The sequence below is a fragment of the Lethenteron reissneri genome, chromosome 48, assembly GCF_015708825.2.
Source record: "Lethenteron reissneri isolate LAM-NWPU_2019-01 chromosome 48, ASM1570882v1, whole genome shotgun sequence".
Classification (NCBI taxonomy): domain Eukaryota; kingdom Metazoa; phylum Chordata; class Hyperoartia; order Petromyzontiformes; family Petromyzontidae; genus Lethenteron; species Lethenteron reissneri.
This window is the reverse complement of record NC_083826.1, coordinates 6,713,330-6,733,008: the sequence shown is the minus strand read 5'-3', so window position 1 is coordinate 6,733,008 and position 19,679 is coordinate 6,713,330. Positions and strand designations below refer to the sequence as shown.

The window sequence follows — 19,679 nt, the reverse complement described above, 5'->3', positions numbered from 1 at the left end:
GCCACAAACCTGGCTACCCGAGTTAGAGTCCTAGCAACGGCTAGCTTCAGTGGCGAGTGGTATTAGAACCAGTCCCCGGGTAACAATCCACTGTTAGATGAAGGCCACCAATCCGCACTCACCGGCGAATTCAACTGTGCACGGTTAACAATCCCCCACGACCAATCAAAGGTGTTGGGTAGGCCTTCGTCGAGCATCGGATTAAGCCCCGTTGCATCACAGTGCATTTCACACACGCTGTAGGCTTCTTAATATCCGATGATTCGTCTCGAAGTGGTTTAGTATCGCCTGGAGGCAAGTTCTGGCTCGGAAGTCTCTGTCGAAATAAAGCGCCGCGCCGCTTGGCTTCTTAGTCCTCGTCTTCCTGAGCCGCCAACCACATAACAGAGCCGAGACGTTTCCACTTTCATATGTCCCGGGCACGGTGTCCTGGGTCTTGTATGTCGATATCAAGTGCTCTGGTGTCTGGTGTTATGGAGTGACAAAGTGTCCCTCCAGGCAGGCATCTTTATTACGGAACAAACTCGGTTTCCTGCTCCAAAGCCGGTTTTGTCGTTATTTTATTTTGCAATGCGGAGTACAGGACTAAGTAGGCGAGCCAAAGAGGGTCCGCCTTTGCTTCCGTTCAACAATGTCTGCCGGTATTGTTCTCCTGCTGCTCATAATCTGACCGGCGTGGTGATGTATGGTCAAACAACCCCCACATCCAAGATGATGCGGTCGCGCTGGCGAGATGTTAACTACTTTGCCTGATATCCAGGAGGACGTGGGTTCGATCCCGTCCCTGAAGCCTGCTGTAAATTTGGAGTTTGCTTGTTCTCCCCGTAGTCGTGTGGATTTTTCTCCGGGTCCTCTGTTTTTTCACTCTACATTTATAAACATGCGTTAAAGAGTATTTGGCTGCTGTGAATTTCCACATGATGACCAGCCACTTCGTTGAGCTATCATTTGTGGCCAGGTCGCTTCTGAAAAAGAGTCACATAGCTCAGTGGGCTTTGCCTGGTAAAATATAAATAGTAAAAAAATTAGCGAGACATAGTACGGTGCTATGTGTGCCGGTGCTAGGTGGATTATTACATCGCGGAATTGTAAAATAAACTGGTGGCTTGGAGAGGCCTTCATCCAGCAGTAGATTGAACATAGCTGATGATGATGTTTAGATTTTTTATTACTGTAGCGGACCACCCACTTTGCAATTAACATCATTGTTTAAATCTCCATCGACAGCCCCGATTAGCACGGTTGACGACGTATGGTGTGCAAGAAATTCAATATACGTACTGTCAAAATGTACTTCAAAGATGTATCTCCTTTATAGCTGTTGTCTATGCAATTAAATACCTCGTGTGTATATATATACTCACAATATCCATATCTGTCTCATTTATTAACGCTCCGATCCGTTTGGAGATTGTTAAGATCTCTTTTTTTCTTCCTCCGCATTTCAGTGACGGTGCTGTAGGGAGGCATACATTGTCTCAGCGACTAAGCAGAGCTTCTTAATATTTATTGTCTCTCTGTGGTATTCACTGTCTCGCACTGGGCGAGTGCCACTTAATGAGGTCTCTAACAATGCCAAAAGAACTCCTGTGACATTATGCAGCCTTGACGGATGGCGCTATTTACTTCAAAGCTTCCGCTTTCTTTATTATTGGCATTGACCGTACACGGTGGGCCAGTGTTTTAATCTTTTATCGTATTAATAATAATCTCTTGCGCTACACTGTATGATTTGAGAATATTCCGCAGCGATTGTTCATTTCTACACTTTATACAGATCTTTTTGAGAGCCAAATCAGTTCATAATTAGCGGTGCCTGCCATTCAATTTTATGTTTAAAGGGTATAAATGTGGCATATATGGCAGCGGCAGCAAGTCGGAAGCATCGCTTGTTCTTCCCGTAATCTTTTATCAACGGCGTCTTTGATCCCGTTGTGCATAATAAAGCAGACAAATTATATTATTTTTTCCTTGGGACCGATAAAGGGCTGAAACTAACACCAATTATTGCAGTTTGTCAAGTCGTTCTTTTCTGCTAGTTTCATAATGGTTCCCTTTCTTGCATCCTTAAGGGTGTTGCTCAGAGGCCCATGTGAGATCAAATAATCCGAGGCAATCTTTTAACCCTTTCTCGCTTCAAGACGGCTGCAAGTTGCAAGGTGTGGGGTCCCGTTCACCTCTGAATCTCGGAACGTGCAAGCGGTTAGTGTTAATTTGATTTAGAAAGGCGTAATAGCACCGTTGTTTTGAAATATATTGTATTCACCGCAGAGAACTGTAGTGACACGACCGCACTTCTATGATCTTCTTGGTTCTTTCGGTAAAGTCACGTAGAAGGGACGTAATAAAATAATAAAAATAAAACATAAAACAATTATCACAATTAATATGTTTTATTATGTTTTATTTTTATTATTTTATTACTTCCCTTCTATGTGACTTTACTGAAATAACCAAGAAAATTAATCCCTGCAGTCACGAAAGCTTTAAATCGAAACTTCTATGATCGTTAGCGCCAAACTGTGCCACACGCCATCCCGCGTAGCCTTGTGGCAGCCTCGGTACCAGTTACTTGTTTTAATTTTTTATTTTTGTTACTTATTTTTTCTTCCGGTTTCTTTTTTGAGTATGAACATGTACGTCATCGGAACGGAATCGTAAGGGAAACTTAACGAAAAGGGGTTAAGAAGGAGCGGTGGCGCGCGCGCGTGCCGTGGTAGGCTAGCGCCGTGAAGCCGGCCAAGTGAGCTCGATCCACGTCCAGCGGTCGACCGACGCTGTCAGTGGCGAGCGATGTCCTGATCTGGCAACTGGGCCAACCCCGGCGCGCCGTCGCCAATCCTCGTCTCGCCAACGTTAGCCAAGTATGGCCAAACAATCCCCGTATCTGACACGGTGTCGGGATGCCTTCATCCAGCAGTCGATTGATGGAGCTATAAATGAACCAGTAAATAAGCAGTTGGTGTACTTATTCTTTGGTTCTTTCGGTAAAGTCACGTGACTATACCGAAAGAACCAAATAATAATTCCTGCAGTCACGAAAGCTCCAAATTAAGTTGGTGTACTTGTTTATCTTTGCAAACGTGTATTGTTTTGGAAATTCATTGTTTGCTAAAAGTTTTTGTAAGAGAGGGATATTGTCTTACTAACAAAAGTCTCAGTGGTTCCCCACTCGTTTGAATGAGTCAAAAACAGTGAATCGAAAAAGAGATGATGATGATGATTATATGATATTTAACTACGAGAAATGTTTTTTTCACCACCTGCTTATAGACAAAATGGTCACAAGAAATATTTAACAAACGCAATTCTCATTATGCACCACAGTGTAAGAAAAGTGCAGCCACCAACTCTTATTATCCAGTTTAACACGTAGGCTTTCGCGACCAATATTATTCAAAATGAACGTTTTTGGGTTTAGATCGCGTTATTTACAAATGTGTCGTAACCCTCCACCACCCGACACGGCCAATCAGTAAAAAAGTGTCACGTTGCATAATCACAATAAAACACATTCCAAATGATTACTAATCCACAACTCGCATCGTAACAATAGCCTGATTACTAATCTAGTATATAATTACAATAAACCCCCCCCACAAATCTTTGCACCTGATGAGTTAATGAGTTAATGATGACGTCACCCTGCTGCTGCTCTATATAAGAACGGGAGACACAGCAGAGCCTCACCATTCTGGCGAATTGCCCGATGATGCTGGATGCAATTACCAGCGAAACGTCGTACTCAAATTGTAAATTGTTGTGGTTTCACGCTTCAACACACCGGTGGGCTAAAGCAGTGAACTATTTGTCTTTTTAACACGTAGGCTTTCGCGACCAATGTTATTCATAATCAACGATTTTTGGGTTTAGATCGCGTTTATTTATAAATAAACGCGATCTAAACCCAAAAATCGTTGATTATGAATATTTGTCTTTTGTCAACGTGACACTTTTTTACTGATTGGCCGTGTCGGGTGGTGGAGGGTTACGACACATTTATAAATAACGCGATCTAAACCCAAAAACGTTGATTATGAATCTTATTATCCACTCTACCTCTCGGGCATCTATATTTATGCATGATGAAGAAGGTCCGTTATCCGAGTCGTCAGCTTTTATATCTATTTTTTTCTTTAAGGCCACTGTTATTGATGTGATTGTGCAATAATGTGGTCTTCGCAAGCTGCTTTGCTCTTCAGTTCGGTGGAGGCAATATCTCAAGTCTTCCCCTGCGATACCATTCACGTTGATGCTCATTTCTGGCATTGATTCAATGTCTCTTAAAGTTGGACAATTTGGAGGTTGCATGGTGGCGGTTGGGCGGCGAATAATGTACCTTTGCTCTGCAGGTTTGGTGATGTATTTGTCCATCCTTGCCGTAACAGGGTCACAATTACTTTTCAATTATCCTGCAGTCACGAAAGCTTATTGCGATCGAAACGTCGTGATCTATTATTTTTTCTACCTACGTGACTTTACCGAAAGAACCAAAGAGTATGGATTCCGGCAGTCACGGAAGCTTCAAATCAAGATTATCCTGCAAGAATTAGTTTTTTCTGAACGACTGTTCACGCGCCTTCTTTGCTCACGCCTATTTCGGCCCCTTATACTTTGTTTTCAGTCAAGTTTATTTTTCCAAAGCTTTCTATTTTTTTACGCTCCTAATATCTGTAGTGGAATGCCAATTTTGTTTTCCAAATTACCAACTTCAGTGGAAACATTTAGGAAGTGTTGTTTTGGCTGTATGTGCTCATCGATTGCACTTCGAAGAAAGCCGCAGAACTATAATAATAATCCGAAATTATAACGTGCAAAGTATTCACTCGCTTTCGGAAGAGACAGAACGGCGCAAGGAACGAGAGACAAGCAGAAAGGCAGTCATTTGGTGAGCCGGCATCAACAATTGCCCAAGCTCTGCGATCCTTCAGATGTTCAGGTGTTATAATCCATTTAATGAGTGTGTACATCTTCTGGGTTCTTTCGGTAAAGTCACGTAGAAGGGAAATAATAAAATAATAATAAATAAAACATAATAAAATACAATTCTCACGACGTTTCGTGACTTTACCGAAAGAACCAAGAAGATGAATGCTTTCAGTCATGAAAGCTTTAAATCGAAAGAGTGTGTACATGTGCGAGGAAATCAGAGCACCCGGAAATAACCCAAGCATAATTCACTCTTCAATTATTGTTTTTTACTGTTCCAAAAGCCATTCCATCATATGTTTGTAAACGTGAATGCAGCTCAGAATGTTGTGAATCAGCCGTATGAAAAAATAAATGTCCAACATATTTTGAGACGTTTCTTTGGCTGAAATCACGCAATTTTAAAGCGGTCAAAGCCAATCTTTGTTTTTTGTTGTTGCTTTTAATCATTCATGCATGAGAGAGTTATTTGAAACCGGTGCTTGACTCTAGTTTTTTTTTGGTGACCGAGTTGGTGGCGTTTGCGTAACAGTGACACCCGCCGGCGTTGTTCCCGCAGGCCACGTGAACTACAGCGTGGTGACAGGCTACCCCATCGAGCAACACTGGACCCTGCGCAGCAATTTGAAGAGAGTGACTCTCAGCACACGCACCCTCTCCCCGGGTAAGCCACCGAACCTCGGAGCGAGTAAAAAAATCAACATCACGAATATTCTCTGCTGCATTCTCAATAGCGGCCGAAGGGTTTAAGTAAATCGTTGGTGTTGAATAATTCCCCGTCAAATGTATTTTTTTTTATCGCCAGGCTACGCAATGTTCTGACTAAAAATGTCCGTTGTTAAGAACCCTCCATCAACCGACAAAGTCAAACAAATGAATTATTCAAGAGTTCCAACATTTAGCGCGTTCTATTTTGTTAGCTCAGAGGTAGGTTAAAAGAACAATTCTCACGACAAAATGTTCGTTGTAATTTACCCCCACCATAGGAATGACTCTATTACCACCTTCTCGTGCTCTTCCGAGTGAATGCTTTATTAGCTTTAATAGCACGATATTTTGTAGGAAAGGGGTAAAGATAAAGGTGCAGACCTGCAATTGCTTGCTCACACCGCTGCTGACAGAAGGGCCTTGACTGGAGGGATCTCTTGGAGATCCCGTCTACAAAAGATTTTAAACTAAACTTAACTAGCAACTAAACTAATTTAATTTCACCAGGTTAGGCCCACTGAGCTCTACAGCTCTTTTTCAGAAGCAACCAGGCCACAAATGATTGCTCAACAAAGTGGCTCATCACGTCTAAATTTATAGCACCCCCCGCGACTATATAATTCCTCGTCACAGCCATCTCTTAGACACACTCAAGCGGTTGTGCTTTCGCTACGTTGTCCCCACCTGAAGAAGGACGCTTGTGTTGCGCCCGAAACGTCGTGACTTAATTTAGTAGTTTTCATTTATTTTATTTTATTTTTTACCTACGTGACTTTACCGAAAAAACCAAAGAGTATGAATCCTTGCAGTCACGGAAGCTTCAAATCTAGAACTCCTGAATGCATGTTTCCGGAGGACCCAGAGAAGAATCCACACGAACATGGGGAGAGAGAGACGCAAACTCAAAATGTACAGGCGTCAGGGTCGGAATCGATCCCACGACCTCCGGCATACCAGGCGAGGTACTTAGGGTGAGCTTACTCACAGTTCACCCCACCTGCCAAGCCTCTTGACTGTGGTGTACCCATCTATCCTACTGGGTGGGTAGAAGTGGAGGGATTTCATAAACTTGCCCATTGCGCCAGGGCATGGAGTCGAATCGCTAACCTCTGGACTGCAAGCCCGTTGTGCCGAGCGTTACAATCGCTGCGGCAGCATCCCCGTGGCAGGCATGGCAGGGCTTATTTGGTGTTTGTTTAAAAAAGCCCGAAGGTTTTCGGGCAAAAGTTATAACGTTTCAGGTGGCATTTTATTTTGTGTGCGTAGTTGCGTGTGCATTGCTCACTGCTGCTCGGAATTAGCATAACCGTGGCGGGAAGGCAATGTACAAATCTGCCGGATCATTGAAACGTCTTACATGGGAACGGATCGGTGCTGTGTTATTACTTGTCAAATCATGGCAATAAATTGACGTGTGCTGGAAATATTTCCTTACGTTTTGCGGTCAAAATAAGCCCTGCGATGCATTTGCATGTGCATTGCCTGGGATCAGCTATATTTGGACAACGCAGATGCAGATTTACTGACAGGTATAATCTGTATCAGATTCTCCCCCTCCCCTTCCACTCCAAAATTAACCCTTTCCCATTCCGAGATATCTGCAAGATTCAGGGTTTGTTCCCGTTCACTGCTCAATCTCGAAAGCTGTTAGCCTTAATTTTATTGAGAGAAGCATTGCGCCGTTGTTTTTAAAGACATCGTTTCTCACCGCAGAGAATCGTAGCGACACGCATTCTATGATGGCTGGCGCCGAGCTGTGCCACATGGCCCTCCCGCATGGCCTTGCTGGAGCCTCGGTACTGATACAGTCATTTTATTTTAGTTTTTGCTTCTGGTTTCGTTCTAAACGTACACGTACATTCATCGGAATGGAATTGAAAGAAAAACTGACGACATACACGTACGTCATCAGAATGGGAAAGGGTTAATTGCCCAAACATTCTGAGCAGGGCCTTCCTGGGATAGGCTCTTCCATCATCGTCGTCATTAGCCATGGTCAATCCACTGGTGGATGACGGCTTCCCAAAACTATCACCATTTCTCACGTTTCCGCGGCCAATTCATTCTAGCACCCTGGATCATAAATAATTTTGCATATACAAAGGGATGCTGCCATGGTGTGATGTTTACACACTGGACTTGCAAAGCAGAGGTCTCTGGTTCGATCTCCCGGCGTGGCAGTTAAGACAATGGACGATTACTTTAAATGCCCCCTGCCTCTGTCCATTCAGCGGTATGAATGAGCGCGCGACAAGTTTCGTCGATCGGCGGGACGTGTTTTGATGGGGTAAAGCGTGTCTGGCCAGCGTGGTAGAGTAGGTCAAACGCCCTCTAGAGAGGCTCGGTACATCTCCCTTTAGCGGAGGCACTTCCACCAACAGTGTCTTGAGTAAGCGATTGCAGTGCTGCACCTTTACCTGTTTGCAATCACAACTAAAACAATTTACGATGAAGGCCATTCAGCAAATTGGGAAAAGTCTCTCAGAAGGTAACCATGGTTGAAGTTGCTTTATACTTGGATGAGGCGACACCAGGGCTTGCCATGTGTTGCAGGCATAAGGCGAGTGGATGAAGTGGCCAGGAGATATCAGAGCTAATTTTGAAACCCTCATACTCATGGGCTTTCACTTGATTCTCCTCCAGTTTCCTCCCCAACATGAATCAAAACACTCATTAATGTTATTGGCAAAACATCTGAATGCAGAAACTCTCTGGAAAAAAAAGAGCCTTGGGACTTGGTGAGGTTTTCCTGGTTAAATAATTGGCATTATCACGATCGCAATTATGATAATTACGGAAAAAAATTTGTAACAAAAAAAAACACTATTGGTGCATCTTGTCTTTCTGAGAATATTGTGTAATGGAAGGCTCTCTGACCAAAGCAGCCACATCATTATCGCTGCTCAGATTGCCCACTGCCTCGGATGTAGGACCACTCCCAACACGAACCAGAATCTGGACACTGCCCGAATGAAAATGGAGCACTCTCAAATGAGGTGTAAAATAAAGCACCAACGGAGACCTCCATGGTGCAGCATTATGCAAAGCTCTCATAGGCCTGCGGTAAAAGTACTGAGGCTTTCAGGCGGTTTACATCGCCGCCTTTTTTGTTGACGTAATATTAGGATTGCATTTGCTAAAAAATATGCACACTCGCGTATTGAGTGTGCAATTTTGTCGCTGCAAAAAAAATTCCCGCGTGACAAAATTGTTCATCCATAAAAGAGTTATTTTTTTTGGGTTAGGTTTTTTTGGGTTAGATCGCGTAAATATGGATGACATTGGCCGCGAAAGCCTACGTGTTAAAATTGTTCTTGGTGCCTATCACCACCTGGGGTGCCTTGCTGTGAGGTGAAGATTCTTTTCCAAGGATTTGTCGGGCGAAGGAAACATTCGCAATGCTTTTTTTTGCCCATTGCAACACGCAGGCCGATGCGATTTGATCACCTCCATCTTTCCGCGAATGTTGCCGTCGTGTTATGGCTAGCACACTGAACCTGTCGACCAGAGATCGCTGGATCCATCCGTTGAGACAACGGGGAAAACTTGTTGAAACCCCCCCCCCCCCTCCTTGCCTCTGTCTGCACAACAGTACAAACATGTGCAACCAAAGCCGATCAGCAGGTAACATACGGGTTGATCCCACCTCTTCCAAGACGCCTGCCAAGTGTCAAATAGTAGACCAAAGCACCGCCAGGAGGGGCTCTCTCCAGAAATATCTTCCTCAATTTGAGGTTCCGCCAGCAAGCGGCATGAGCGGACAATTGCAGGGCTGCACCTACACCTAAACCTCTAAGCGTCTCGCTCTGCGACTTCCGCTCAAACACTGCATTTATACCAATGTGACATCAGCTCATTTCATTAGGGGGGGGGGGGTGCGGTGGGGTGGGAAGGGAAGGGGAGAAACTGTGGCCAGCGCGACAGGCTGCATTTTAATAGCAAATATGCGTCAAGTAAAGAGGCGTGTGTGGCCACTGCGGCTGCCTCTCCACCAGGGGATTGTATAACACGATCGTGCAGCAACTGTTCCTTCCTTTTTTTTCCTTCCAGAAATCTTTCCGGGCCCCCTTTTTTTCGCGTGGTCACGAAATGGAAATAATTGCAATAAACAAACTGGGAGACAGATTGCGGTTAACATTCAATGACATTCATGCATTCGAGATCTAACGAAGGGACCCTCGCCTTAGGGAAAACACAAATAAAAGGTCAGACTAAATCACAGGTGCGCCCACCCCTTCCGAGACGTCTTGTCAGCATGGCGGCTCAGCGGTGGAGCGAGCGGCTCGCGGTCGGGAAGGTTGCGAGTTCAAACCCGGTTTGGAGGTTTAATCAGCGCCATCATCCTCCGGGGTCAATGAAAAGAGTTAGCACTTTGCGAGGAAGTCAACAGCGGGTTGTCCTATGGGGAGACTGACACCCCCCCTTCCCCCACTGTAAGGGTATTGGAATTCATATCGCTGGCTCAGGGCTGTAAACAGGAGACGAGAATCTTCTTGGTTCTTTCGGTAAAGTCACGTAGAATGGGAAAAATACAAAAAAACATAATAATAATAAAATAATTCTCACGACGTTTCGGCCACAACGCAAGCAGCCGTCCTCAGGTGGAGAGCAGGTTTGTCGAGTGGACAGAGTCTGAACATGTTTTATTTTATAATTTCCATTCTACGTGACTTTACCGAAAGAACCAAGAAGATGAATTCCTGCAGTCACGAAAGCTTTAAATCGAAAGGAGACGAGAACTGACTCAATGCAGATTTGAGCCGGAAAATTCACTCTTGACGCTTGAATTACCGACGCGCAAATGAAACCAACGTCGGCATTTTTGTTTGTATTTCGTGTTTCCATTGTATTTCCCCGTGGAGTATATGCCCGTGATTTATATTTCATGTAAAGTTCTATACGCACATGGCAACCCTGGGAGCTTTTCTCAAATCCGCCCCCCCACCCAACACCTTTCTGTTCAGCCAGCAGTGTAAATGAGTGCATCACAGTCCGTCGATTGGCAGGTGCGGTGGAGTGAAGCGTGAGGGATTCCTCTTCTCAGATGTCTGGTCAGGGTGAAAAAATCAACCCGTAAAAACAAAGTTTTTCACTCTAAATCCTTTATATGCGTGGCGGCTAGAGTCCTCTCGTCCTCTGGCTTGAGATGGCTGCCACCTATGGGTCAGATGATTGCCTGCCACCATTAAGCAATTGGTAAATAAATATAATTTTTTTTTCCTACAAATTGTAAAGTTATGGAAAAAGAATTTCACGAAAATAAATTGTCACACACAACGAGTCTGTGTGCAAAATGTCAGCTCGATTGGATCACGGGAAGTGGGTTAAAAAACGACCGAAAGATTTGCACGGTCGTAAGCGCGCAAGCAAGTGAACTTAATATAAAGGATTTAAAAATAGGCCAACATATATGCTCTAGAAGGGGCCTTTCTAGAACTCCCTCTCGTGGAGGGCCTGACTGCCAGCGATGGCATGAGCAGGAATTTGCAGCCTTTGCCTTTTTACTATAAACACAAACTGATTTTCGCTGTTTTGCATCTATTAACTTGTCACGGGCAATTAATTGTGCAAGTTTTATCCACGCGTTCCATCGATTGTGTTTGTTTCCGATGGGAGACGTGCCTGTGGGGTAACAAACCCAGGTGTGAGTGTATGTGTGTACCTATATTCACGAGCAGGATACTGGCCAGATGCCACGTTCTGCAAAATCGTGTAATTAATTGGCCGTTTACATTTTTTCTCTCCAATTATTCTGAATATTGCGGCAACTTCAGACAGCACACGCGGCGAAACCTTGCCCGTAATATTGCACTGTTGCTTTGGCATTGTGCAAGATTTGCCCATGGGTTAGTATGGTGTGAGATCGGTCATGTTTTACTTTTTTTTTTATGAAAGCCTGACTTGTAAATTATTCTGTCCTAGACAGATGGTGCTCACGGCATTCTCTTGTTTTGCTCCTAAAATATGTAGGAGTACACGCTGACCTATGACCCACTCCATAGTTGTACCTTAGGGCGTCTGTCTCCATGCCGCTGAGAGGTCTTCCTCATCACAGATGTTTGGGAGAGCTCGGACATTGGATTATCTATGTAATCAATTACTCTTTCGATCGTCGATTCGATTACCCAACTAATCGAATAACACGTGCAAATAGTTGTAAACGAAAACATATCGATTTAAAGCTTTCGTGACTGCAGGGATTCATCTTCTTGGTTCCTTCGGTAAAGTCACGTAGAAGGGAAGTAATAAAATAATGAAAATAAAACATAAAATAATATTTTAAAATAATATTTTATTACGTTTAATAAAATAATTAAAATAAAACATAATAAAATAATATTTTAAAATAATATTTTATTATTTTTATTATAAACATTTTCATAGGTCAATATTCAATTTTTTAATAAAAATAAAACATAATAAAATAATATTTGAAAATAATAAAAATAAAACATAATAAAATAATATTTGAAAATAATATTTTATTATTTTTTATTTTTATTATTTTATTACTTCCCTTCTACGTGACTTTACCGAAAGAACCAAGAAGAAAAATATATCACCGCTGTTCTCACGTGTGCCGCTGGACGGGAGGTGGCAAACAGGGCTTTGTGACGTTATCGGCATCATCAGCCTCATCGTACTGAATGTAGCTTCTAGGAGGGTGTTCCTGTCTTCAGGAGGCAGGGTGTGGCGTGGTGGGGGGGGTTTAAGAGTGCTGAGTCATGGACCACAAAGAAATAGTTGATGACAATGTTCAGTCAATTAATTTAATTAATTGACGAAACGTCTCGTCCGTAATGTTTGAGAGAAAGAGAAATTTGTCTTGATTTGTTTAGGGGCAAAACAACAGCAGAGCTTATTTTTGGCATAAATTACTCGATTACATGTTACGATCGATTGAATTGGTAAACATTTTCATAGGTCCAAATTGAAGCACTGTAAACTAAGGGGACAATTTCAATTAACAATGTTTGGCAGCTGGTCTCTGACATATTTCTCTTGGTTTAACGCAATTAAACGCTTGTGCCTATGCTATCCTGAACTCTGTTTATTAAGTTCGAGTTTTTCATTGCAAAAAACACTGATTAAGATTCATGATTATGACATATTTGTGCCCTCGCTTGCAACTGTTTTCCCCTGGCGCTCATAATTTCATCTTTTTTTTTACATTCCCAACTGTTGGCGCCTTTGAAAGAATGCGTATTCTTCCAGTGAGCAGATGTATTGCGCTAATGGTGAACATACTTTTTTCCTTTCATTACATGCAGAATTAATTTGTTGTCACCATAAGCCAAGTAGAACTGGCAAGTATTCTGGTCTGCGTGCTTTCTAGTTATTCCTAGTGTCAACAGCGGTGATTTTTTTACGACAGAAAATAAGGTTGCCAACTTTTCCACAACCCCAGAAATATGTCTGTCAGCCTAGGTTTATCAGAACTGTGCAGTATACTGGAAACAAGTTAAACACAATACCACCGTATCTAGGTACGAATCGATTCCTGCGAAAGATGCCATTTTCTGGGCTGTTTGGATCAAACCCAGACAGGTGGTGACCCTATACTGCAGCCTCACGGAGACTTAATTGACACTGAGCCTTTATTTGTGGATTTTTTTCTGGTCTGTGTCAAGTCAAAGGTCACAGTTCCTCTTTGCGGAAATCAGTAGAATTAATTTTTCATTGGTAATCCTTGAACATTTGTGGATATTCTTCCTTTAAATGGCAGGGGAGAAGTCTATCCATATGACAACAATCGCTGCGGACCTCGACTCATCATTCAGAAGGAATGATGAGTCGAGCGAATCCCCAACTGGGATTTGAACCACTGCTCTAAACGAGAGAGCACGCTGTCGAATGTCTGCGTGTGTATGTATGTAATAGCGAGTAACACGTAACAAAAGGCTCATCACATTCGTCAATAACACTGTGGCCTTAAAAGGAAACGTGTATAATAGGCAACGAAGCAGATATGCTATGACGAGACGTCAGAGAATATATACTTTGTTTGCGAAGGCCACGGTCTATTTGACGAATGTGCTGAAGTTTGTGCAAAAAAAAAAAGAACTTCGTGCAAAAAGTAGCAATGCATCTAATGTATTGTTTATTTGCAATGCTTATGTTCAACGTAATTTCTTCACGTGATCCCTGCAGCCAATAGAAGCCGAGGTTTCACCGCAATGACATAAGTAAGAAAAATTAGTCTGGTTTCTGAGCAAGATTCCGATTGGCAGGTGTGTTACATGTGTGTCGATCGAGCCTCACGCTTATTACACTCAAAGATACACGCACCGAGCCATGCGCATGATAAACGATGCATTTTGATTGCAGGAAATGTATCCGCTAATGGTAAATTCTGGCCAATGCAGCGAACAAAACCCTACAAACGGGACGGAAGAATGTGAGGGCCGGATACAAATGAGGTGGTGAATTGAGACAAAAAAAATATTTACTCTTGACTCAAAGCGGAAACCCAAATCATGACATTATGAAATCGCTGAGGTGGAAAGAGGCGGTGGGGTGGGAGGGTGGGTGGTGGATTGTTCCTTTGCCCTGTAAGATTGCCACAATATAGCGACACTAGCGTGCGAAACGCGGTCCACGATAATCGCGCCGTCCATCCTGCTAAATATTTTCGCGCGTTGAGATTTTCACAGAGTCGATGCAATAAAAGTACAAAACACGACACATTTCTACTCACGTGATCTAACCCAAAAAACCTTTATTGTGAATAATATTGCGTCGCGAAATGCCTACTACGTGTTTAAACGTTTGCGAAGTTAGTCGCAAGCGACGCTGCGATGAATTTCCACGTCGTGAAAAAAATTGACCCTTGCATCGTTTGCAACACCAGTTCGCCGGCTAAGACATCGTTTCCCGCACCGCAGGCTTCGTCAAGGCCATCGGAGCCCTGAGTCCCGAGAGCTCGCGGGATGAGTTCCTCGCTCTGGCCGCCGACTTCGGAAGCCGCTTCATGACCGAGGCGCTGTACGGCTCCGAGCGACACTGCACCATGCGCTTCCCGAGCAAGCGCCTGCAGCGACAGATGTGGATGCAGTACCAGAGGCTCAGCAAAGGTGGGAGCTATTGCGGTTCTCCACCGAGCTTGTCTCTCACCCCAAGTGTCCCGTCCATCCGGGCGATGTTATTATTATTATTTTAATTATTTTTTGGCTCGCCATCGAACGAAGACGGTCACTGCGCCGTGCTGTTTCAAGTGCGCTTCTGCGGCCGTCTAGAGCGCTCTTCCGATATTAGGAAGCTATGCACTTTTACATCTAGATTGCATTTTTTGTTCTTTAGAACTGCTTTCTGTGTTTAGCTTGTTGTCTTTCCCCGGGCACCTCCGATTAGCACGGTTGACTATGTACGGTGCAAAAGAAGTTGAACATACTTACATACATTCATGTCTGTCTGTGCATCTGTTTATATTATTGTTGTTATGCTTCATTTCCTGCTTCATCAAGTCATTAAATGGTTGGTAGTGGTTTCTTATTCTTTGGTTCTTTCGGTAAAGTCACGTAGATAGAAAAAATAATAAAGTGAATAAAGTGAATAAAAATTATGAAAAAATATTTTTATATTATTTTTCCGAGAGAACATCGGGGACTTGAGAAATCGTCCGGCTCATGGGGCGAAACGATGCCGGACGTCGTGCCCAACAGTGTGTGGGATGCGACGCGAAAGCGCGCCGCAGAGCCGTCACGGTACCTACGCAACCAAAAGCTACACAGCAGTGAAAAGAGGCCAAATCGTAGGGGAAGAGAACGCTTCGAACACTCACGTGGAAATGTGCTAAAAGCGCACGCGTACGCTTGCCCAAGTGCAAAACAAAACATCGGGAGACGTTGATGGTTTTTTGTACAAAGGCCGTTGTGCTTTTTACACATTCTTGCGTGTCGTTTCAACTAAGAGCAGATAAGAATGAACACGTTTCTTGGATCGATTGAGATTTTAAAAAGGACTCAACCCTTTCGTCAATAGCACTGCCTTGCACAGAACAAGTATGTCATAGGGGACGTTTTAGGCGATATCCCTTCTGCAGAGCACACAGAGAGGCATCTCTCTGTGCTGTTGACCAGCTGTGCCATCGGCCATCTCTGCTACAAAGAAGGACCATCGTCCAAAATGTGGCACATTCTATAATTTTAGATTTTTAAGGCCACATCATGATTGACGAATGTTAGTTTGTGTTTTGTTAGTTGTGCTTGTGCACCACTGTCAGTGCAGTACCACCAAATAATTTGCTGTTGCAATTTGATCTTTCGGTAAAGTCACGTAGAAGGGAAATAATAATATAATACAAATAAACATAATAAAATCAAATTTTCACGTCGTTTCGCCACAACGCAAGCAGCCGTCCTCAGGTGAGAGAAAGAAAAAACACGTCGTGAGAATTGAATTTTATTATGTTTTATTTTTATTATTTATTTATTTTTATTCTACGTGATTTTACCGAAAGAACCAAGAAGATGAATCCCTGCAGTCACGAAAGCTTTAAATCGAAAAGTAACAAGCAAGCAGCTTAACGGCAGTGAGAGAGAGACTGGAGTCATTCGGTAAGCACAGGAGTCTAAATCAGCTCAACCGATTGATGTTGAAATAATAAAATAATAAAAACAAAACTTAATAAAATACAATTCTCACAACGTTTCGGCCATAACGCAAGCAGCCGTCCTCAGGTGAAGAACAGGTCTGTCGGAAGGACATCGTCTTCAGAAGCGTCTTCAGACGCTGTCTTTCCGACAGACCTGTTCTTCACCTGAGGACGGCTGTGAGAATTTTTTTTTATTACGTAGTATTTTAATTATTTTATTATTTCCCTTTTATGTGACTTTACCGAAAGAACCAAGAAGATGAATCCCTGCAGTCACGAAAACTTTAAATCGAAAAATGAGTTGATATGTTTATAAACATCAGGATTTTAATTAATCGCATTTAAAATAACTTCATTTTGGTTGTTTTGCAATTAAGAACTCCGCATGGGATCCTTATTTTATTTTAAGGCAAGTGTGAGCAATGATAAAAAAAAATTCCCATCCCCAGTATGACCAATCGTAGTCTGAAACACAGAGTTGTGAGGATTGGAAGTGTAATCTCTGCACCGCACGAGAAATCCAGCATTTAAAATTACCAGTGCTGCTCATTAACATGAGCCTCGTTCTTGCCGCCAAACCCAGCAATGAATAGCTGGGAAAATGTGGGCCGGGGAGAAGTGATGGGCTCTGGATACTACAACAATGATAATTAATTATTAGCACGGTTGGCTATGTACGGTGCGAAAGAAGTTCTACATACATACATTAGTTTAACACGTAGTCTTTTCGCGACCGATATCCATAACAGAGCTTTGTTTTTGCACATCTCTGGCTGTCGCCTGATGATGCTGGTTGTTGTTGTAATTACCGGCGAAACGTCGTGGTACTCGAATAGTAAATGTTGTGGGTTTACTCTCCAACACATCGGTGTGCTGAACTGGTAACGAATTGGCACGTTTCGTTTACGTGACAAACCTCGCTAATTGGCTGTCGGGTTTAACGACGGCCGGTTTAACGACACATTTGTATTTCCGCCTTCTATCCCAAAAACCTCTGTTATGTTTACATACGTTAGCACACAGTAATCATTGCTCCTGGGAGAAAACAAGAATGACAAACTTGACCATCGCGTTTATGTTATTTTATTTCTGGTTTTTGTTTGGTTACATTATTTCTCTCCCCCCACCTTCCGTAACAAAATAACAAAAATCAACAAGGGACGGCACAGCCCAGCGGTAGAGCCTTTGCCGTTTTTGGCAGTCGCCCTCATTATCACTGCAGGAGTAATAATCAACAATGGCATTACTAGCCACCGATCGAGAGCCCCCCCCCCCACCCCCGACTTAATTCGCAAGAGAAGGCTTTATTGTGCGCTGGCCTTCATGGTCCAGATTTGTAAAAATTTGAAAATGACACTCAAAATTACTCACTTGGGATTATGCATGGCAATCGTCGCCCTACAGGCAGACTAACACGCCAGGTCAAATGAGACTGTCCTGCTCGCTTGAGTTACCACCTGGTTAAATAAACTTGAAAATTCGTCACTTTAACGATAAACGGTAAATGTTACAGCCCAGTTATTTGTGGCTCGCTTCACTGCCTGTGGAGGGTCCTCCACTGGGGGGAGCTGTAGAGATTTATACTCTTGCAAGACCTGGGGGGTAAGCCGCACGTTACACCCATCCTACACGTGTGTGGCCTGCCGATCGACTGTGGTGGTCAGGGCCGTCCATAGGTTGGGGAGTGCGGGGACCGGGGAAATTCACACAGTGAGAGCCCCCCAACGCCTTCAAGACGTATCACGTCTTACATTGTGATGTCGAATCGCGGGCCCCCCTACCCGCCCCCCCCCAAGAGCGGGGCCCGGGGCAGTCGCCCCAATTCACCATGCACACCACCACCAGACGGCTCTGGTGGTGGTGGTGTACCCATTTTAACGGCTGCGTAGACACAGGTGATGCATGTTGAAGGAACTTGAACCGTTGGTTCGACTGCCGCGCCAGGAGATGGAATCGAATGGGTGACCTCTGGGTTGTAAAGTCCACTGTGATTGCAAGTCCACCATGGCTTAACACTTAAGAACCGTATCATAACTGTAGATATAAATTTGGTACATTTCCACAAGGTGGCAGTGTTTCACCATCTCACCGCAAATAGCCTGCAACTCTTGGGTTTTTATTGTCCCCCCCTCTCTCTCGCTTCCTTGTTTTTATTCCGATTGTGTTATTGGCATTTAGCGAGCTAAGTTTACAATAGGAACTACTATCGGCGCATCCATCGTTCTGTGTCAAGAGTACGGCCCCCGCAAGTTTGCGTTACAAGATTCCTTCCGAAGTCGCTACAAAAGGTCTCTTTATCCACACTCGAGGCACACATTTTCATATTATTTTAAATCAAATATTAAAAGTCTCAAATTAACTAAAACAACTCATTTAAAATCTTGGGCTGTGTGTGTGTTTTCATTGGTGAGACGGCGTGAATGAGACCATAAATTCAGGACACTTAAAGAACCAGTTTCATGGTATAAGAAAGCCCACGTGTTCAAAATGAAGAGAACCAGGTTTTAATGACGGGCGACTGGAACCAACATTTGGGGTTGGTTTGTTCGTGGGATCGCAATTCAGGTGAGAGCCCACAGACGTTTTGTCTCGCTCCAAATTTCAAGCGCTCATGGTACCCACTGGTTTTGCACGCTTTGGTTTTTCGTGCGTCTAATAAGCGGCAGTGAACAGCAGGGGGCAGTATTGCACTTTGATTGAAATCCCAAATGTTTAACAGTTCATAGCAGCATATTTTTTTAGTATGTATGCATTGTCAATTTAAAGTTAAGTGTTGTTAATTACGCACATTTACCATTGAAATGATGGGAGGAAAAAAACATTTGGCCGCTAAAACATTTTTAAACGGCCACATTCTTATTTGATAAGAACTTACAATAATGTTCAAGAAAGAAATTACATTAAAAGCACTGCATATGGCGTGTGTGTATGCATGTAATAAAACTATGTAGCTATTTTAAATGCAGCCCTATTACACGCAACTTTTTTTATCCTAATTTTTCCCCTATAATATATTTTTTCACGGCTAGAATGAATTCTATTCTATTCTTGCGTATGATGGCAACATGTCCGGGAGCTAAATTCCAATGCCGAGGGTCTGCTAGGCACGACGAGAGGGCTTCGGAAAAGTGTTCGTGTAGATTTTATGTTCCTCCTCCGTCGAAGGGTCACGGACGACAGTGGCTTACTCTCTGACCCATAGGACGAATAACCGATCGGTGGAAGCATTGCCACCCTGTTATCCAGGCTCGTCTACGTTGAGGTTTCCCCATCAGTGGTCTTCCCAAAATGCGAAATCATCTCAGTATCCACATTTTAAAGATAATTGGCGTGAATCAAAAGAAGTGGCACCCAATCATCCACTTATCCGTGTTTACCCACGGGTAATCAAAAGTACAGATATCGAGAGGAAATCGAGCTCCCCCGATGGATTTTCGTGTCGTACCAC

General features: G+C 43.4%; 1 protein-coding gene across 1 annotated transcript in view; it reads left to right on the top strand.

Moving 5' to 3' along the window:
* Nucleotides 1-19,679, top strand: part of LOC133354672 (astrotactin-2-like) — a 484,322-nt gene that overhangs the window by 405,719 nt on the left and 58,924 nt on the right. Inside the window, exons 16-17 of the mRNA XM_061571710.1 lie at nt 5,489-5,593; nt 14,523-14,711. Of these exons, the coding sequence (XP_061427694.1) occupies nt 5,489-5,593; nt 14,523-14,711 (294 nt within the window). The remainder of the gene's footprint in view (nt 1-5,488; nt 5,594-14,522; nt 14,712-19,679) is intronic.